The following is a 21,144-nucleotide window of genomic DNA, read 5'->3' on the forward strand; positions in this document are numbered from 1 at the left end:
GTGCTCCGTCCTGCTCTTCCCAGTGCTTTGCACTTGCACTCAGCTGCCTGAAGGCCGGATCCTGATGTGCAGCTGAACACACACGAGCATCTTTACGTGGGGATAAAATCTGTGTGTGGAGCAGAGAGGGCTCAGCCTTCCTCTTTCCCCTCATCTCTGAAAGGTGTAGTTGTGTTTGTTATCGGCAGCAAATCTGCAGGTGTTTGCTTTCAGGGTGTGAGCAGGCAAAGCTTTCTTCAGTCCCCCACCTGAGACAAATAAGGAGCCGGGGCACAGAGCAGTGCTTTCCCCTGGGATGGACACGGGGCACAGAGCAGTGCTTTCCCCTGGGATGGACACCTGGCTCAGTGTCAGCTTGACCCGAGTCATTTCACCAGACACGAGGGGGTGAGCAACAGGACAGTGAAGTGTCACCTCCCCAGAGGCCTTTGGTGATGATGATGATGGTGATGTGTGTGTACGTGGCCTGGGGCCCTGAGGAGCCTTTCAAGGAGCACAGTTCATGTTCATCACCCTCCTCCTGATTTTGTGCACTGCTGATAACTCCTGGGGATGAAAGCTGGCTCCATCTGTCTCCCATTCCACAGGGCACAGAACTCCTGACATCCAGACCTTCTTTGGTATGAGAGTCTGTCTTATCACAGCCTGAGGAGATACAGGCTCTCCTGAGTGTGGGGGTTCCTTCTGCCTCTCCTCAGAGTCCCCTGGATGCTGTAAAGCATCCAAACTGTAAAAGGTCAGTGTTTGCTGTTGTCTTTGGAGATCTGGATTTACAGAGACTCCTCCAGTGCAGGTCTGCCTGTGGGATCACTCACTGGCATCCACAGAAGCTTTTATAAATGTCTGTGGGATAAAAGCACTCACTCTGTGGAATCCTCAGCTTTTCCAGAGGAGGAGAGGAGCAGCTTTTCCAGGGGAGGAGGCATGGAGGCACATTCAGAGGTACATAGCTGGAGAGGTACAGACATATATACTGTGCCTGTTCAGGTGCATCAATCCAACCTGCTTTGCTACAAACCAGCTCTGCTTCATCCTAAAGAGGCAGAGCAGGTGCCCAAAGCAAAGCACAGCAGGCTCTTACCCCGAGGGTGCCTCAGGGGCTGGATTTTTCACGTGGAAAACTACACTTTGCTGTAGTTCTGTCATTTCCCACTGCTCCCTTTCTGTCTGTCTCTTTGCAGGTCTCACTTTGGTTCTAATTTAGTGTCACTGCTGTCAGCACAGAAGCTGGAGGTTTTAAATACAGAGCCTGTGCCCTGCATAGAGGAGTGAGAGTGCAGCCTTTTGGCTTGCCAGGGCAGGAATATCATGGCTCTAGCAGGGATATCACAGCTATAGAAGGGATGTCATGGCTCTAGCAGGGATATCACAGCTATAGAAGGGATGTCATGGCTCTAGCAGGGATATCACAGCTATAGTAGGGATGTCATGGCTCTAGCAGGGATATCACAGCAATTGTAGGGATGTCTTGGCTCTAGCAGGGATATCACAGCTATAGAAGGGATGTCATGGCTCTAGCAGGGATATCACAGCAATTGTAGGGATGTCATGGCTCTAGCAGGGATATCACAGCAGTTGTAGGGATGTCATGGCTCTAGCAGGGATATCACAGCTCTAGTAGGGATGTCATGGCTCTAGCAGGGATACTGCAGCTCCAGAGCCCCCAGTCCTTGCTGTGGATTTCCTCTGTGAGTCCAGGAAGGTCTCTGCCTTTCTCCTGCTCATTCCTCTCCACCACAGCACGTTCCTCTGCAGGAGTTGATGCCACAGTGCTGACAAGGACAAACGTGACCCCAGAGCAAGCAGGGTCCCTTCTCCCCCTGTCACCACGGTCCTTTAAGAGGTTAAAACACTGGATAGTACATTAAAGACACGAGGTGCCCAGATCCTGCCTGATGGGAGCTGTAGGAATAACACAGAGAGGAGCTCAAATCTAATCTTGCATCTATAAACAGCTTATGTTGCTTTTTATGAGCAGTTGAATCAAACAGTGGGAATTGAAAGCAGCTGTTCCTCAGTGACTGCACAGGAACGAGCCAGTGGCAGCTGAAGTCAACCCCGTCGGAGCAAAACGCCTCCCATTCCCAGGCAAAGTCAGAGGGAGGGCGTTGGAAAAAGGGACAAAGCAAAGGAAAGTGTTTTCTGCTCCCAGGTGTTGTGCTGCCATGAATTTATTCACCACCTGTGGTGATGCTCTGATGATTGTTTTGCAGGTAGGAAGAGGGAGAGAGTCCCCAGCTTGTATCACACAGCCCCCAGATGGCTCCTGGAAGAGAGGAACCATCCAGGGAGCCCATCCTGGCTGGGCTCCATCCCAGGCAAGTCACCACCTGCACCCCAGGGACCAGTCACCCTGTGCCAGGAGGGTGGAGGTGGCACCTGGCCCAGAAATACCTGTTCTTTCCCCATTTTCCTTCTCCCTTGCTGATTCATCAAGACTCAACTTCCAGGAAACCTTCAAAACTAAACTTTTGGATCTGTCCATGATGCAGAAGAAAGAATGTTTTTGATGTTTTCTCTAATGTTTTGGGGTTTTTAAGGGCCTTTTCTGGCTGGGACAGGCAGTGTGTTGATGAAGGAGAGATGCCTGCAGGTCTCTCCTGTGACAGGGACAGGGCCAAGCAGGTCCCTCTGTGCTCCATGGTGCTGTTCACCTGGGACCTGGAGGGAATGCTCATGGGGTTGCAAGGGCTACAGGTTTGAAAAAGGACTGGTTTAAGGGCAGAGAGGAGGTGAAGACCCTCCCAAAACCAGGGCGTCTGTTTGACGCAACACGTCCCTCGTGCTGTCGTTGCTCCAGCTCTGCATCAGCAGGAGGTGGCCAGGCCCATGCCAAGGGGGGGCTGATGATCCTCCCCCCATGTCTGAACTCCTCCCTCACATTCCCTGCCTCTTCCCCCTCTCCATGGGAATATCCTGTTACCCCCAGAGCTGCTGGGGACCGAGGGGTCTCCTCCACCCCCCACATCCATGAGCTGCCCAAAGCCAAAGCAGACAAACCACGGCAGGGAGGAAGGAATTCATTTAATGAGCCAAGCATCGCAGGGAAAACCCAAAAAGAATAACTTAAGGTTTCAAACCAAGTTGCCAGTGTCTTATTTAATACCAGGCTTGGGCACACACACGGAGCCCAAGGAGTGGTGGCTCATGTGGAAACATCCCATGGAAAGGACACGGATGGAGGAATCTCCCTCTTCCTGGTGCTCAGGGGGGTTCAAACATTTCCAAGAGCCTGGGAGAGAAGCAGGAGAGGGCTCAATGCAATGAGTCTGTGTGAGAGTGCTCCTTCCCAGATAAACCCAAAATGTCAATAGCTGTCATTCCATACCATTAAAAAAGAGTTTTATGTGCAAATAGTTTGGTGAAGAATTAAATCTCCTGGCAGAGTTTGCCACCCAACTGTCTCTGTTGCTGAGCTGATGAGCAGGAACCAGAGAGAAATGGATTAAAAAGAAAATAAAAAGGATGCTGAACATTCAAAGATCAGACTTCTGTCTGTGTCTGTTTTAATCTTCTGATGTTTAAAGAGATGAGGGGGGGAGATTTTTAAATGTTTAATTTGTGTATTTAGTAGTACCTGAAGGTCATTTTTATGTCTCTTTTTTTTTTCCCCTGCTGCTTCACACAGCTGAGGGGAGGAGAAATGTTTAAGGAAAGTAAATAGATAAGAAACCATAAGAAATTGGCAGGGGAGCCAGCAATTTGGATTTTCTTTTCAATTGAATAGATTTCAGAGGGATAATTCACCCTAAAAGAAACCTGTTTCTTCTGTTTTCCTCAGGCAGACTTATAGGAACACAAAAAAGCTTCACAAACATCCATGGTACATTTTCCATATTCTTTCTAATGTTGGTAGGAACGTTGATATTTCTCAGTTCAGAAATTTCCTCTCTAAGTACTTCGTATTTTCTTAACATCGAGTCATTCACTGCTGCAGGTCTTAAAATATTTATTCCCACTGGCTGTTGCTGCTGACCCCCTTAGCTCCTGGTGGGTTAGAAAATCTAGCACCATAAACCACCCCAACCTCTTCCTTTCCTCTTTCTTTTCCACCTCAACCTCTTCCAACACAATTACCCAGACCACGACTGACCAGCACGGGAGTGATTCTGTCCCAGTAAATTCTGACTGGCAGGAGTAACAAATGAGATTCCTTATCATCAGCACAGCTTTTTGTGCCTCCAGAGCTGGGATTGTTCCCGTGGCATTAATCCACTGCAGGTTTGGGGTTTGGTTCCTCTGCCCATGGCTGTTCCATGCAGGATTTCCAATTCTGGAGGAAGCAGCAGGAGACCCCGTGGACTCACCTGAAGTTTTTCCTTTCAGCCAGACATGATGTGCTTGACAAAAGCTGAGGAGAAATGGGAGTGTGAGAGGTCAGAGGATGGTGTGAGCTGGGGGAGAGGGTGGAGGGGCAGCAGGGGGGACCCCCAGCTGGGAGACCCCAGAATGCCAGGACTGATATTCCTTCTTCTGTTCCCACTTTTTGCATGCCCCCCCAACCTGGTTAGAGTGATCCCAACCCTTGGAGACGAGCTGGTACCGTTATCCCCAGTTTTCTGAGGCCAAGGGGAATGGGTCCCCTCTTTTCCTCAACGCTCTCCAATTTTAGCGGTTCCCAAATTTAACCACCCCCTATTCCAGATTTTCACCCTCTTGGAGCCATGAGTGATCCAGGTCTCCAAATGTTCCCAATTAGCCTCTGCTGTGAAAGATGCTGGCTTTGTTTATTTTTGATAGCTTACAACAAAACAGTGCCAAACCAAGGGATAAAACAGTCCCGAAACCCTTGGAAACATGCTGCCTTCAGCTGCTTTTCCTGGAAATCACTGGCACAACCGCCTTGCTCCCACCCCAGCTGACTTGTCTCAGGGCTTTTTTAGGAAGGGCTTTGGAGGGTGGTCCACACCTCCCTCCTAGTGATCAGCAGTGTCATAGAATCATGGAATCATTAAGGCTGGAAAAGACTTCTAAGATCGTTGAGTCCAACCGAAATTTTCATCCTAAGACAAGACAGCCGTGCCTGAGATGGCCCCAGTGGGAATCTCTCACTCTCACCTTCATAGTTGATACAGCCATTGGCATCTTCCTGCCCTGCCATGAGCTGCTCCACCTCGCTTTCCGTCATCTTCTCCCCTGGAAGAGGAGGATGGAGAGGTGAGGGGAAGGATTCTCAGCCTGCCAGGACCTTCCCATCCTTATTCCAGAGAGCCAAAGCCACCAGAGGAAAGGAACAGGGGGTTAGAGAGGAGCTGTGTGCCCACAGACAGGTGGGAGATTGTGGAGAGAGGACCAAGCTGCAAAATGTTGTCTGATAACTGAGGGTGTTCTGGACTCTCCACCTCCCCTGGGTCACACCTGAAGTTGCAGCACAAGATGGGAAAGGCCCCACAGTCAGGAGCCACTGGCTCCTACAAGAGCCTGGGAGCAGCAGGGGGAGAAGGGTCCCTGCGACACCAGAGCAGCCACTTGCCCAGGCAGAGCTGGGGGTGGCCCTGCCCTGCTGCCCTGATGCCTTAAGCCCCTAATGTTTTTTTATTTTTCTAATATTTTTAAGCCTTGTAAGTTTTATAGGTAGATTTTAAAAGCAGCAACCCTCACTCCCTTACATCCCTTTCTCTGTAGCACCCTTGTTTACACATTCCTTAACCCTCTTACCCCATTCTATGCTCCCTATATCAATCCTACTCCCGAATCCAATAGAAATGTTTAGTCTTTTGTCAAGGCAGGGCCTAGATTGTTGGCAGAACAGCATATCAGGGCCTAAACCACAGAACATGGTCAAAAACTGGGTAACTATGTACCCTTTGTGCTCTGAGGGAGATGAAGATGGGATGAACAGGGGGTCCCGAAATGCACCCCAGACCCATTTTCAGGGGGTGGACCAGAGTAAAGGCCACAGGGTGGACACATCTGGGATTGGATGGATGGTGTTATAAAATGTAACCTCTCGGGCACAGGGGCGCGTGTCCTGTAACATCTTTAGCCTTGGCAAAACAAACCCTTTCTTATCTCACCCCTAATTAACTGCTCCGGGAGGTTTTTCAGCACCATAAATCCCACGGCAACACCCCCCCAGCCAGCCCGTACCCAGCGTGACCAGCACGTGGCGCAGCTCGGCCCCCATCACCATCCCGTTGCCCTCCTTGTCGAAGACGCGCAGCCCTTCCACGAAGTCCTCGAAGGTGCCCTGCTCCTTGTTGCGGGTGAAGTGCTGCAGGATGGGCAGGAAGGTCTCGAAGTCCAGCATCTTCGTGTTCATTTCTGGAAGGGAGGGGGGGAGGAGATGGGGTCAGAGATGCATTTATGTCACGGGATGTTCTGAGTTGGAAGGAACCCGTGAGGATCATTGAGTTCGACTCTCGTGTGAATGGCCCACACAGGGATCAAACCCACAACCTTGGCGTTATAAGCAGCAGGTTCTGAGGCTGAACTCAGCCTCTGAGGGCCTCCTGCTTAACCCTCCTGGGCTCTTTTCCACCAGAGTACAGGGGAGAAGGCCCACAAGGAGATGGAACTATTATATTATACTTGAAATTGGAAGATCTGTATGAGGAATAAGGTATTAACATCAGGGGACTGCACAAACACCCCTGATATCAGCCCAAAATTAAAGCAGCAGGTGGGTCCCCTCTCACCAGGGCTATGTGGCCACACTGGGACTGGTCAGGTTACACCAGTTGGTACCAGTTCAGGATAAGGTCTGCTAAGCATCATTAGCCACCACGCCTGGGTGAGCACCGCCCATCCCTTATGTCAGCCATGGTATGGGGAAGGGGAGTGAAGGAATACACAGGAATGAAGCCCGTCTGCATAATTTCCTTCCCAATTCCTTCACCTTGCCAGGCTGTTCCCACAGGGAACATATGCTCTACTTGCAGCCAGGGAGCTCAGGGATTGCTTGTCCCACCCTGTCCCCGGTTTGCTCTCACCTTCTGGTTTGGGCTTGCCCAGCACCTTCAGGACCTCTGCGTTGGTGGGGTTGTGGCCGAGCGCCCGGAGCACGTCCCCGCACTGCCCGTAGCTGATCTGCATCGTCCCCGCGGGCGTCCGGTCAAACAGCCCGAAGGCTTCTCTGAACTCTGCGGGGAGGGAGCGCTCGGATGTCCCCGGCTGTGCCCGCCCCATCTCCCACCCCACCGAAGCTCGTCCTGCCTGGCGGGCAGGGAAGGGGTGGACAGTGTGGGGTGGGTGCCCTCTGAACGCTGGGTGAGCTCGAGCAAGGCGGGCTGGAGGCTGCCAGGCTCCTCGGAGGAGTCGCTCAGCTGCTCGAGCAGGTTTTGTCACCTGTGCAGAGCTGGCTGGGTGACCCGCTGGATCCCTGCACCCGCGGCAGCAGGCTCTGCTGCAGGACATCCCTGCTCATCCCCTTTTCCTTTGGGATCTCCCCTCTCTGGGGCTGTCCCTGCATCTCCGGAGGCTGCTCCTCCCACCAGAACCCCTGACTCTGACCCAGGCTGCATCTCACACCGTGAATGAAAATTACCCTTTCCCTGCCAGGCTCTGGATCCCGCTGAGCTTTCCCCCAGGAGGGGATTTGATGTGTGGCCCTGGCTCTCATGTCTGTGGTGAAAAACTACCTGGAAAAGGGATTCCCCATTTCTAAAGCCATCTCTGGGAGAAACTGAGCTCGGCACTTACCTTCGATCTGCTCTGCTGTGAATTCAATCTGTGAAGAGAAGGGAACAGAGCTGGGCATGAGGGGGGGTCACTGCCGGGGGAACGAAGGGGCTCTGCCATCTCTTTGGATCTCCCCCTCCCCGGGCTCGGGGCAGGAGCCGTATCCACGCCGTGTCCAGCCATGCCATGCCCAGGAGCCCTTGGTGCTGAGCTGAGATCCCTGCGGAAAGCACAGCCAGCAGCAGGGCGGGGGGGCAGGCAGGAGGGATGCTCAGACCACAGTCAGGGCTATTTTGAGTGGAAAGGATGTTGTTTTAAGGCCTGATCCCCAGTTCAAGTGATTAAACAGCCTCAGCGTGCTGAGCCTGCTCTTAATGACTCTCCTGCCACAGCTCTGGCTCAAAAATGTGACTGGACACAGTCACAAGCTCCCGTTGTGGAGACTGGGATAAAAGAGGCTCTTATGTGGAGGAAGCAACACAGGCAACTTTAGGATGGAGACGGTGGGTGGCAGAGAAGGTTTTTTTTGCTGCTGGGGCCCCGACACGGAGTCTCAGCGGGAGCTGTGGGGGTTTGGCTGCACGGCCGGAGCTCCGGGAGCAGCAAATGCACAGCGGGTCCCTCCGGTGAGCGCCCTGCAGGGCTGGGTGGGGAAGACTAAAACATCCCCCCGGTGAGGAGAGCATCGCTCCCAGCCTGCTGCATCCGCACAGTCCGGCAGTTTTCCCCTCCCAAGCCTGGCTCCCAGCCTTTTGTGCGGCGCTTTGCATCGCCCGCGCCTGGCAGATGACGGGCATGGAGGAAGACGGTGACGTCTTCGTTCCTCACTCACCTTCACGCTCTTGGGATCGAAGGCAGGCTCCCGCTCCGAGCCTGCTTTGGCCGAATCCTTCTTGGGGTCGGGTTTCTTGAGCGGCATCGCCGGGATTTGCGGAGGTGCAGGGGGACTCCTGCCGCCCAGCGAGGGAAAGGAACGGAGGGATGAAAGGCAAAGGCTGCTCCTTCCCTTATATACGGAGCCCAGTCCTCACCCCGGAGGGGCAGGCCAGCTGCTGGAGCAACTGCTACTTACTATAAAAGGAAGAAAACTCAAACGAGAGGGGCCCCAATTTGACAATTGCCCATTGTCATCGCCTCCTGGCTCCGAGGAGCCACCGGCCCCCCCCCAGCTGCAACAGGGGGGACACGTCCCCCTCCAGCACCTGCACCGGGTAGGCTGCATGGGGGCTGCTTGCTAATGACCACTGAAAACCTAAACTCGAACGGCCACGGGGGCCTGGCAAGGAAACAGCAAATGATGGCTGATAAACCTGCTGTGATACCCGTGGGGAGAGCGCCTGTCTCCAGGCAGGACTGCGAGGGCCGGGGCTGCAGAGCCCTTCTAAGCCCAGGGGTTATGAACTGCTCCTTCAAAGGAGCTCAAAACCTCTCTGAACGATCCCCCTGGCCTCGTGCTCGGGGTCTGGTTTGCCCCATTGTCTTCCCAGGGCTGGACTGTGCCCTGGCAAAGGCCACGCTGTCGGTGCTCACCTCCCTCGGGGTGGCTAATGGGGTAATGCAAATGATGGCCAAAGCCAGCACTGAATTCACCAGCTCGGGGTCTTTCCCAGCCCTGCACGCCCCATCCCGAGCATCCCCAAAACCTGCAGGGCAGATGGGATCTCCTTTTGGCTCCCCTCCAGTCACTGGGCAGGCTCCAATGGGAGATATTCCTGCTCTCACCCTCCTCTCCCAACTGTTTGAAGCCCCATGGAATAGGCAGAAGAACTCATCAAGGTTCAGCATCCCAGGAAACAGGGCTCCAGGGTTGCACTGAAACATCCTAAACCATCAACTTAAACGTAACCAGGTTGTACCAGGGCACAGGAGGAGGAAAATGCTCTCAGGCACATGGTGGGATTGTTCAGGTGTCCTGTGCAGGGCCAGGATTTCGACTAGTGGACATTTGTGGGTCCCTTCCAACTCAGGATATTCTGTGAAAACCCATCCCAAATTTGCACTGGGATCCAAGAGCTGGTGTTCTGGTAACAGAAGCAAATGGACAAAAAATGATTTACAACAGATGAGAGTGTCTTCTGCACTGTGGAGGTGCTGCACAGCCTCATCTCTCCAGCATGGGCTTAAGTTGGGCTCAGGGATGGTTGGAAGCCTTTGGGTGGAACAGAGTCCTGTGGGATGTTGTTAGTCCTGGTGCCAGAGCTACGAGGTCTCAGTGCTGGCTGGAGCCTGAGCCATGATATTTTTACATAAATATATATAAACACATACTATATGTGTGTATTTAAGTGTTGTTTATACATAGCTATAGAAAATGCCATCATATTTGTAGTTTTAGTGGCTCAGTCTTGGCATGACCAGGCAGATCTAATCCGATTGTTCAGGAGCTGCTGCAGGGCCAGGAGTGATGGGAATGGGGGTGTCACCAGCCCAGCCCTGTGCTCAGAACCCCCCAGTCTCTTCCTTGCTGAAGCCAGAGGCTGAGCCATCACCAGCCGGGCTGGGGGGGTCACTCAGGAGGAGAGAGCAGCCACAAACTGCTGGGAATTTGCTGCGTGCCATCATTTCCTGAGTGCTGTTGTGGAATGGGGAGCTGAGGGGGCTGGATGATGGGGCTGGATGGGTGTCATTTGCAATCATTGCTTTCCAGAGCTCTCTAGAATATAACAAGTGATTTAGCTAAAAAAACCCAACCTGTTTTGCTAAGTGTGAACTCGGAGCCTGGGTCGGGTTTCGCCTGGGAAATCAAGGGAATCAAATTGCCCCTGAGCTGCCTCCCCCTCAGCATCCATCCGACTCCAAAATAACCTCACCTTAACTCCATCCTCACTCCTCGGCAGCTTCTGGGTCAGAAATGAGACCCAGCAGAGCCTTCAGAAAACGTTAATCCCGCAGTTCAGCTGTTCATCCCTCCCCTGCCCTCCGCGGCCGAGCAGCATCCTGAGGATCCCCGGCGGGGCAGAGCAGTGCCCTGGGCTGTCACACCCACGCCGGGCGGCTAAATTGGGCTGGGGGGCCGGGCAGCTGCCGAAGATGCCCCTAATCCCTCCTTGGTTGTCCTCTGATGGCCACGGCAGGGCTTGTTTTCCTGTCTGAGTCGATGGGCGGGAGAAGCAGCCCCTCCTGTGCCCTGTCATTGGGATTTTCCGGGCCCCCTCAGCTGCTGATGCTCCTTCCCTTGCCACGGGAGCCCAGCAGGCCCCTGACCCTCCTCCACACAGCCAAAGGGGCTCGTGGTTGGGACCAGGAAAACCCCGAGGGAGGCTCCGGGGGCTCTGCTGCTCCGTGTGGGATTGTGGCACTGGCAGAGGCAGCCAGAGCTGTGCCTGGACGTGGATTACACAGGCCAAGGGAGAGGCCCAGGCTGGGAGCTGCTCCTCCTGGGATTTGACACCGGGCTGTTGAATTTCAGCCTCATCCCACCAAGGATGACCTGCCCAGGGAACAAGGACTCCCCTCAGTGCCCCATTCCCCGGGGGGACATTTGGGCTGCTGGGGGGACACAAGGTGTTGGAACTGGCGGGGTAGTGGGAGCAAGCTGGGAATCAGCATGATCCCAACAGACAGGGGACAGCCCTGGGCCTCCCTGGGGGGATGCAGGTGACAAGGGATGGCTGTGACAGGGACAGTGTCAGCTGCAGTGAGACCAGCTCTGACACGAGGCCCGAGGACCCCCTGGCTGGGTGGGACCCCATCCAGGCGGCAGCTCCGTGTCCCTGCCCAGCTGACGGAGCCTCCAGCCCCTCTTTGCAGGAGCCTTGAGCAGTGAGGTCACAGCAGGGGCTGGGGGAGCAGGACTGATCCCAGCACATCTCCCCAAAACACAGTCCAAGCCCCAGAGAAGGAAAAGGGTTAAACTGGCGTCTGCCTGGAAGACATCCCTTCTCAGGAGCATCAGTTCAAGGTGCTGCTCACGTGCTTGCACCCTCTGCCTCCCTGGCTCCAGCCACCTCGCTGGGATATTCCCCACCTTCCCCAGGCTCCTCGGGACCACTCTTGGGCTGGAGGGGACTGAGGAGCCTGGGGGCAACGGGAGGATGCTGTGACAGCTGAAAAATGAGCCACCAGGCAGTGAGAGAAGTTTCTGAAAAGAGAAGAGGAATCTGCCTTGAACGAAGAGGATTTTAGCACCTAGGGCTAAGCCAATAAACCTCCGCCGTCCCCATCCGAACGGGAATTGTTTGCACACGCTCCAGGAGCTGCTTAAAGCTGGCGAGACACGGAGAGGGAATAGGATCAAGCATTGTGGGGGGAGAAACCCCCCCTGCCTGGAGAGCCTGCGAGCAGATCCCGATAGTGCTGCCGGGGCAGTGCCCACCGGGACAGGGGGCTCACCCTGGGGCTCCCCCGGCCCTGAGCTCCCGGGGACGGGCTGTGCCCCCGCTGCCACCTCACCTCGGCAGGGCCAGGAAGGTGCTCCCAGAAGATGCTCTGTCCTGCTGAACACACCAGCCCTCTCCATCACCCACAGCCTCGGGCTGGCAGCGATTCAGGTCCCTGAGGCCCCCGTCGAGTGACACAGTGGCACCATGGAGGCATCCGTCCCCGTGGGAGGTGTCACGGTGGCTCTCCTCTGCTGCTGCCTCCTGAGCTCTGCGTGGGCTCTGGTAAGTCCGCGTGGCCCCGTGGGCTGCTCCGGTCCCTCTCCCGGCTTTAAAGGTCGCCGGTTGTGCCACCCTCCCCCGTCGGGGCCGTGTGCGCTCCCGGCCGCACGTCCCGCTCCGCGGAGCTGCCGGGCAGGAGCCGGGCGGGGCGGGCAGAGCATCTCCACTCCTGCTAAAAGCTTTTCCAGCAGCCATGGAGGCACTGTGGCGTGATGGCTTTTCCATTTCTTGGCTGCATCCAGGGCAGGGTTCAGCGCCTCGGGGCGGGCGGTTTACGGTCAGCGCGGGCGAGGTTGGGGGGATGAGGCCAGGGCAGAGCTGGGCACACCCAGAGTGACTCCCAAAGCCAGGCCCTCACCCTGCTGGGGCACCCCCAGGGCCCCCACTAGTGCCCTACATCCCTAACGAGTCTCCCATCCACCCACCCACCCACCCAGATGCTGGGTCTGGGAGGAACATGAAAGGGTTTCCTCTCTGGGTCTGGAGCTGGCCGTGTTCCCATGGACTGTGGACAGTCTGGGAAGAGCAAACCCCCTGCATTCTGGCTCCTTTTCACTTCCAAAACTGTTTCTTCGTCCCAGCTCCAAATTCCTTGCAGCAGCTCAGCCCAAAACATCCCAAAGGCCGTTTGCACATGTGGTGTGACCAGGAGGCTGAAGGTGTCCCAGGCTGCACCGTCTGCCCCACCCAGCTCCAGGCACTGGGCACCCACTGCTTGCTGAGCACTTTATCCAGAGGCTGCCAGAGCTGGCCTGGAGAGCTCAGCGTGGGAAAGAGGGACACCCAGCACCACTGGTGGGGGGGTGACATGGAGGGCAGGAGCCTGACATGCTGATGAAACATGGACATGGACCATAAACAGGGTGGGAGTGGACTTGGGGTCACCCTCAGCCTTGGAAGAGGGAAAAATGAGAGCAGGAAGGCAGGAAGAGCTTTTTTCTTCCCTGTGTTGTTGAATCTACCCAAAGCCACCCTAACCTGACTCTGCTGGAGAGGGTTGGGAGAGCGTGGCCTGAGCCCAGGGGTCACTTTGGTTTGGTTCGGGCAGGTCGACCCTGATGATGTTCTCACTAAAGAAGAGCAGATCTATCTCCTGGTGGAAGCCAAGGAGAAGTGTCAGAGGGACATAAAGGCCCAGCTGGAGAAGATCAGAGGTATTGTCCCTCCCCTGTGCGTGGTCAGCCAGCCCCGGTGGAGCGGGTTACACCGTGGGAAATGCTGTCCCCACAACGGGATGGGGCCAGGGACATGTGGCTCCTGAGGGCTTGTGGAGCAGGTTACACCATGGGAAATGCTGTCCCCTACAACGGGATGGGGCCAGGGACATGTGGCTCCTGAGGGCTTGTGGAGCTCCTGGCTGCTCTGGGTGCAATTAGGTGCTAATCAAGGCATCACCCTGATGAGCCAGCACTGGCTGCAGTGTTTTCCAGACAGCCCCAGGTACAACAGCAAAGGGAGCTGAGGAGGGGCCTTGGCCCCCCTGGAAGAGGGGGGATGGGATGGGATGGGATGGGATGGGATGGGATGGGATGGGATGGGATGGGATGGGATGGGATGGGATGGGATGTGTCTCCCTCCCTGGCTCCCACACACTCCCCCAGCTCTGCAGCCCAGGGGGGACGTGTGGCAGTGTTTTCCTCTCCCTGGCCCAGCACACACCCAGGGAAGGTGGAGGTTGTGCTGAGGCCCCAAGGGGAGATGTGAGATGTGTCTTTGCCCTTTGGCCAGACACCAGCTGCCCTCCTGAGTGGGATGGGATCATCTGCTGGCCAAGGGGCTCCCCCAGCCAGGAGGTGTCGGTGCCCTGCCCCGACTACATCTACGACTTCAACCACAAAGGTGAGTGCTTGTACCTGGGCAGGGAGTGACCTCACCTCGGTGACAGTCCATGGAGCAGGGACATGTTGGGGCATCCCACGGGCCCTTCTGCTGTCACAGTGCCCTTTGCTGTCCCCAGGTCACGCCTACAGGTACTGCAGCGCCTACGGGACCTGGGCCATGGCCCTCAGCATCAACAAGACCTGGGCCAACTACACTGAGTGTGCTCTGCTCTTCTCCTCCGAGGGCCGGAGCCGCGAGAAGGTGACCTTGCCTGCCAAGGGTGCTGGGAAAGGTGTTGGGAAGGGGACCAAGCCTGCACCAAAGGCCAGGGGAATTGCTGGGAGCAGGGGGCTCTTCCTGCTCCACTCCCCAAACCAGCCCCACTCCCCCTGTGCTCTCAGCCCGGGGGTGGGGGGTCCTGGCTGTGGAGGGGTCGTGGAGCTCAGCCCTTCTCTCGCAGGAGGTGTTTGACCGCCTGCACCTGATGTACACGGTGGGCTACTCCATCTCCCTGGCCTCCCTCATCGTCGCCGTCTGCATCCTCTCCTACTTCAAGTAAGGACAGGCCAAAGGCCCAGCCCTGTGTGGGGAGAACCCTCCTCCTCCCACTGCCCACACCCCCAGCCCCTGAGGGGGGGCAGCCCCGAGGGAATGGGGACTGACCCCAGGCCCAGCACAGACATCAAAACACCCCCGGCACAACCAGCTCCATCTGCTCCGCCCTGCTCTTGGAAGGAGTGGGCACCCCACTTGCCCCCACATGTGGTTCCTGTGCCCATGGGAGGGCCGACACCCCGGTGCCCATCTCTGGGACCCCCCATTGCCTGAGCCCAGGTGTGAGGAGTTTGTTGGGGGGCCGGGGCCGGGCTGGTGTCACATCCCTTCTCTGCAGGCGCCTGCACTGCACACGGAATTACATCCACGTCCACCTCTTCACCTCCTTCATCTGCCGCGCCGTCAGCATCTTCGTGAAGGACATGGTGCTCTACTCAGGGCCCCTGGCCAGTGAGACTGACAGGATGAGGGAGGACGACTTCAAGGCAGGAATGGGACCCTCGCAGGGACAACGGAGCCACCTGGCAAGTGGTGCACTGGGACTGGAGGCAGGATGGGGGGAAAGGGGGATTTAGGAGCCCTGGTACAAGGGATGTGCTTGGGACCCTCCCAGACCAGGGCTGTGCTGCTCGGGGGGAGGGGATGAAGGGCCACCTCTGGGTCTGCCCGGCTCCTCCTCATCCTGGTGCCACAGTGAGGGTCAGAGCCTCTGAGCACAGTGGTCTGCAGTCTGTGTCCTGGGACAGGGAATACCTGTGCTATGGGAGATATTGGAATATCCCAGGGTAGATGCAGGTCCCTGCAAGAGGAACATGGGGCACAGCTGAGTTTTGTTGGTCAGAGAGCAAAAGCCACCAGGTTTTGCTTTTGGGGTCCAGCCTGACACGGGCACCTCTCTGACCGTGTTCACAGGTTGGCTGCAAGGTGGTGGTGACTCTCTTCCTCTATTTTCTGGCCACCAACCACTACTGGATCCTGGTGGAAGGTCTCTACCTGCACAGCCTGATCTTCATGGCCTTCCTCTCCAACAGGAGCTACCTGTGGGTGCTCATCATCATCGGCTGGGGTGAGCACAGAGCCTGAGCCCAGCTGTGCTCCCTGAGAGCAGCTGGGAGCTGTGGCATCGGCCATGAGCGCCCGGAGAAGGGCAGTGGGAGGCAGGAACTGGTTTGATCTGCAAATGTGATGCTTCATCCCTGCTCCTCGCTCTGGTTCTGCCCCTCCAGGTCTCCCTGCCGTGTTTGTGTCCGTCTGGGCCAGCGTCAGGGCCTCGCTGGCAGACACACAGTACGTGACACCCACCTTCTCCAGCCATCCCTGGGGAGGGAAAGGGGGGTTGCTGGTGTCAGCAAAGTATCTGTGGGCACCAGAGCTTTTGGAAATGAAAATTTTCCAGAAGAGAACAAGAGGAGGCAACACGTGTTCAAGGCTTGTTCCTGACACTGTCAGTAATGCAGAGTGCTGGTGTTTTGCTCTGCGTTTGGGGGGATGGTGGATGCAGGTTTGCACCATAAACTGATCAGTGCAAAGACAAATGTTAAAGGGCATGTTCTGGAGTGAGGCATTTTAAAAGGACAAAGGCCACCAAGTGTTCAGCAGGAATTTGGAATGAGGTGGGTGTTGGCTGGGGGAAAAGGGAGCCATCAGCCAGCAATTCTCCTGACCAGGGATGTCATGTTTCTCCAAGGTGTTTCTTTACTGTTCTTCTCAGGTGCTGGGACCTCAGTGCAGGGAACATGAAGTGGATTTATCAGGTCCCCATCTTGGCTGCCATCGTGGTAAGAATCACAGAATCATAGAAATATGATTCTACGACCTCTGAGTCCAACCTTTGAGTGATCTCCACCTTGTCACCCAGCCCAGAGCACTGAATGCCATGTCCAGTCATTCCCTAGACACCTCCAGGGCTGGGGAATCCACCACCTCCCTGGGCAGCCCCTTCCAGTGCTTGAATCCTGTGGTTGAATCTCCCAATCCCTTTTGAGGGAAGGGTATCAACCCAGAGCTCCTTTGCTTGTGGTTACTGGGGTTGTGTTCTCAGCACCCAGAGGGATCCAGGGGCACTGGTCCCTCCCTGCCCTGGCCACGGCATCACCCCCCTGTCCCTGCCTGCTCCTCACCCAGAACTGCCTGTCCGTGCCATGGGGGGCTGCTCGGGCACACCCAAGGTCACTGTGGGCAGCGCCCAACAGGGTGTCTGTTGGCAGGTGAACTTCTTCCTCTTCCTCAACATCGTCCGGGTTCTGGCCTCCAAGCTCTGGGAGACCACCACGGGCAAGCTGGACCCCCGGCAGCAGTACAGGCAAGTGCTGGCAGCAGCAAAGCCTCCCCGGTGCAGCCTGGCTCCTGTCCTGCCTGTTCAGCCTGAACAGCCCCCAGAGGGTTGTGAATGAGGAGCAGAGGTGTGGGAAGGGCTGGAGGAGGGAGGGAGGGTGGCAGGACGATGGCAGCCGGTGCCTCTGGCAGCTCAGCCGGATTCAAAGAGGGCTCAGGAGCTCAGGCTCTGCCTGCTCCCCTCTCCGAGCCGGACACGGGCTGTCCAGCGGGTCCCAGCTGACGGCTCCAGGTTTGCTCCTCTCAGGAAGCTGCTCAAGTCCACGCTGGTGCTGATGCCGCTTTTTGGAGTCCACTACGTGGTGTTCATGGCCATGCCCTACACCGAGGTCTCCGGGGTCCTGTGGCAGATCCAGATGCATTACGAGATGCTCTTTAACTCCTCTCAGGTGTGTTGCCTGTCCCAAGCACCGAGTGAGGCTCCTCCAGGGAGGCTCAGGGAGAACATCCCGGCCCAGGCCTCAAACTCCACCTCTCTGGGTCTCTTGGCAGGGCTTCTTTGTGGCTTTTATCTACTGCTTTTGCAACGGGGAGGTGAGTGAGAGTGTGAGCAGTGAGCTCCCTGTTCCAGCCCCTTCAGGGCTGGGGACATTAACACACAGCCCTGGGATGGGATAACCACCAAAAAAACTGGATCCATCCCCTCTCAGTGGGATTTGGAGGGAAGGGAGGGGAAGGCGAAGGAAAAGAGGAAGGAGAAGAGGAAGGGAAAGGAGAAGGAAGGGAGAAGAGGGATGGAAAGGGAAGACGGGAGGGGGAAGGGAGGAAAGAGGGAGGGGAAAGTAAGGGAAGGGAGGGGAGAGAAGGGAAAGGAGAAAGGGAAGGAAGGGTATGGAGAAGAGGGGAGGGAATGGGAAAGGGGAAGGGAAAGGAAGGGAAGGGAGAAGGGAAAGGCAGTTCCGCTGTGTCTGGGCACAGCAGCCCTCTCACACCTCTCCCCCAGGTGCAGGCAGAGATCAAGAAAGCCCATCTTCGGAGGCTCCTGGCGCTGGATTTGGGGCAGAAGGGTCGCGCCGGGAGCTGCTGCTGTGCCGGGCCGGCCCCCCACGGCCCCCGGGGCTGCGGCACCGGCCGGGCGGGGCCGGGGGGGACCCGGCGGGGGCTGCTGCTCCCGGCCCACCCCGGCCTGCCGGGGTACATCCCCGGCTCCTGCGCCTCCCATCACCTCCCGCACTGCCCCGCCCAGGAGATGAACCAGAAAACCCGGGGGGAGAACACGGTGGATCTGACGGACCTGACTCAGTGCCACCCCAACCTCACCAAAGAGCTGGAGACGATGCTGTGAAGGGAACGAACGAGGTGTTTCCCGAGCGTGTTCCCCAGCCGTGCCTGGAAAGACGCTGATCCTCACGCTGCGGGCTCCTTTCTGCCTGGAGAGCCAGGGCAGGGAGAGCAGCTGGAACAACCCAGCTCCCTTTCCCTCACAGCCAGTGTGCAAAGGGACCACGAGCTCTCACTCCTCCCTACCTGGCCCTAAAACGAGCCATAAAAACCTCCTTTTCTTCCACGTGCAAGTGACTGACGTGATGTCTGTGCATGCAAAATCTTGAGTCTTCACCAGGAAACAACCCTCCATGCTCACTCCTACCTCTCCAGCGTGTGTAAAGCCAATTCCATGAGCTCACAGTCCTGCCTCTGGAGCACCAGCTCCGGCCTTGTCCAGCCTGGGAGAGCACAGAGTGCCCCCAGAGCCCTTCTGCAGCCCACCCTGCCCTCACTCACATCCAGCTCATGGATGGTGTGAACAGGGAGCAGGAGTCACTGGGATACGGTGGGCTCAGGGAGGCAGGACAAGTTCCATGGCCTGGAAGGGTGCAGGAAATGCCTGGATCCCCCACACTCCATCCATGAACTCACAGCCCCTGCATGCAAGAGTTGTGGCCCTGTCATCTCCCTGCAGGCTAAAAACGAATAAAGAGAGTCTGTCTGGCCTGTTTCCATCCTTGTGTTCCATTGTGGACACAGCAACAGATGAATTAAACACCGTGTTTAGGGGTTTGTACCATGGGTGGGAAGAGACCTTAAAGCCCATTTCATTCCAACCCAAATCACAGAATCCCAGAATTGTTTGGGTTGGATGGGACCCTAAAGATCCTCCAGTTCCACCCCCTGCCATGGGCAGGGACACCTTCCACCAGCCCAGGTTGCTCCAAACCCCGTCCAACCTGGCCTTGGACACTTCCAGGGATCCAGGGGCAGCCACAGCTTCTCTGGGCAACCTGTGCCAGGGCCTCCCCACCCTCCCAGGGAGGAGTTTCTTCCCAATATCCCATCTAAATCTACCCTCTGTCAGTTTAAAGGCTCCAGAAGACAGTGCAGGGTGAGGGACACTGGCACCACCTCCCAACCAAGGAGCCAAGTGCTGTTCCCTGTGGGAAGGGCACAGCTGGGAGGTGGCAGCAGGGGGAAAACAGGCAGAGGGGGGACTGATGTGTAGGCATAGAAACAGGAGCAGAGTCCCAAGGATTGCATTTCCAAGCCAACCTAAGCTCCCTGGAAGGGATTTGCTCAGCTGGGCTGTGCTCTGGTCTCTTTGGAAGACACCAGCACTGCTGCCACTGCAAGATTTCCTCTCAGGGCAGCTGGAATGCTGCTCACACTGCTCCCTTGTTCTGTGGGGATGGAATCAACCCTCCTGTGGACCTGACACAGCCCTGAGAGCTGACATTGGTCAATATTTATCTGTCACTGCTCAATATTTACTCATTCAGCTCCCAGGAGGCTCCTGGTAGCTGAGAGAGGGGTGAGGAATTTCAATAATCCTACAAAGAGCAGAGGGAAGTGTTAAAAAGAAGGGGAGAAACCCAAGCATATGCCTCACAGGGGGCCAGCTCCCAGAGGCAGCGAGCTGGGATCTGGGAAGGGAGGGAGCAGATGGCAGCTTCAGACCATGGAGCTATTTTTGTATTTTGTTTTGAAACTCTGATCTTTAATTGTGCAGAGTGATAAACCTTCAGGGTGAGGAGGGGAACACAACAGCTTGCAAACCCCTGCCACAGCTGCCCTGGAACACACTTGTCTTAACACCAAATGTGCAGAGCTCAGACCAGGGCAACGAGGCTCCTGCCTGGACTGTGATGAGGGAATTCTGGAAGCTGTTTTAAAAAACTCCAACTGACAGAGCTGTTAGTGAGGGGGCCCAAATAATCCCTTGGTGTCCTGACTGAAGTCAGTTCCCATGTAAGTCACACCATGAGGCTGCTGCCTCGTTCTCTTTCCAGGTCTGCCAAGGACCCCATGAAAAGCTGGGATGAGTCACATGTCCTGGGCTGTATCCCTTCCTTTTATAAAGTGGAGAACAACCTATTCCCCGGGAGGCTTTGAAGCTAAAACAGGGCTTGTGAAACAATTTGGGGGGAAAGATACTGAGAAAACCCACAGGAAGTCTTTTATCAACTACAACCCACAACTCCTGGTGGAAGAGACACACACAGCCAAATCCCCAGGCAGTCAGTTCTCCATCCACATGCCAGAGCAGCCAGAGGAGGAGGAGAAGAATAAAAAAGCACATGCTGGATATTTTTGTACCAGTAATAAAACATTTACTAGAGCAAGCAGAAAGTAAATGCACAGCTGATAAAGAAAAACATCACAATGTCACAAAACCCTGACAGCTTCTGATACTTCCTCCAGTGGAAACGAGCCAGCAGTGGGTGCTGACACGTTCCAACAGAAAAGTTCTTCCCTACCTTGTGGCAAAAACAAAACAAAACAAAACAAACAACCAAGTTAAAAAACGGATAATACACACGAGTTAAAAATGGGCAAGCAAGATTTTACAGATTTCCTATATGTGTTCAATGTGGGGCCAGATTTGAGCTGTTCCATTTCATTCACTGCTTTTTGGGTTCTCCCTAAAGGCTTCTGAGCAGCAGATCCCTGAATTTCTGAGTGAAGCCTCTGCCTTTAGCAACGCTTCCTGGGGGGCTCCAGCCTCTGATTGTTGTGGTGGATCTACACTCTTTTCCCTTTTTTTGCTTTTAATTTGAAGAAAGCACTCAACCCTCTCAGAACAGAGGGTGGATAGGCACAGCAGAGAGACAGGTTTGCTATGCAGGCTTCCACCAGAATGAAGGATATTAGGAAAGAAGAGGTTCTCTGAAAGGAAAAAAATACCTGGGCAATGGGACTGGGACTGATGTACTGACCACAGACAAGCCAGGGAGTCCAACCTACACTACCTGTGAATTTGTGGTTTGCTGGGCTGGAGAAG

At 55.7% G+C, this 21,144-nt stretch overlaps 2 protein-coding genes across 2 annotated transcripts; one reads left to right on the top strand and one right to left on the bottom strand.

Moving 5' to 3' along the window:
• Positions 1 to 3,005: 3,005 nt before the first annotated feature.
• Positions 3,006 to 8,629, bottom strand: LOC135402743 (myosin light chain, embryonic). Its single transcript, XM_064636194.1, has 7 exons — positions 8,453 to 8,629; positions 7,642 to 7,669; positions 6,933 to 7,082; positions 6,091 to 6,264; positions 5,059 to 5,136; positions 4,308 to 4,351; positions 3,006 to 3,232 (listed from the first exon to the last, which is right to left on the bottom strand). Exons 1-6 carry the CDS (start codon positions 8,537 to 8,539, stop codon positions 4,323 to 4,325), a joined length of 546 nt encoding a protein of 181 aa, XP_064492264.1. The 5' UTR covers positions 8,540 to 8,629; the 3' UTR covers positions 3,006 to 3,232; positions 4,308 to 4,322.
• A 3,429-nt stretch (positions 8,630 to 12,058) lies between these two features.
• On the top strand, positions 12,059 to 18,327 carry LOC135402745 (parathyroid hormone/parathyroid hormone-related peptide receptor-like). The gene is made up of 13 exons (XM_064636195.1): positions 12,059 to 12,224; positions 13,270 to 13,375; positions 13,950 to 14,060; positions 14,179 to 14,303; positions 14,503 to 14,597; positions 14,935 to 15,121; positions 15,510 to 15,663; positions 15,824 to 15,884; positions 16,309 to 16,375; positions 16,805 to 16,903; positions 17,183 to 17,320; positions 17,424 to 17,465; positions 17,875 to 18,327. The coding sequence occupies exons 1-13, from the start codon at positions 12,147 to 12,149 to the stop codon at positions 18,214 to 18,216; spliced, it is 1,605 nt and encodes a 534-aa protein (XP_064492265.1). The 5' UTR covers positions 12,059 to 12,146; the 3' UTR covers positions 18,217 to 18,327.
• Positions 18,328 to 21,144: the final 2,817 nt, after the last annotated feature.

Source organism: Pseudopipra pipra, chromosome 26 (genome assembly GCF_036250125.1).
Source record: "Pseudopipra pipra isolate bDixPip1 chromosome 26, bDixPip1.hap1, whole genome shotgun sequence".
NCBI classification, from domain to species: domain Eukaryota; kingdom Metazoa; phylum Chordata; class Aves; order Passeriformes; family Pipridae; genus Pseudopipra; species Pseudopipra pipra.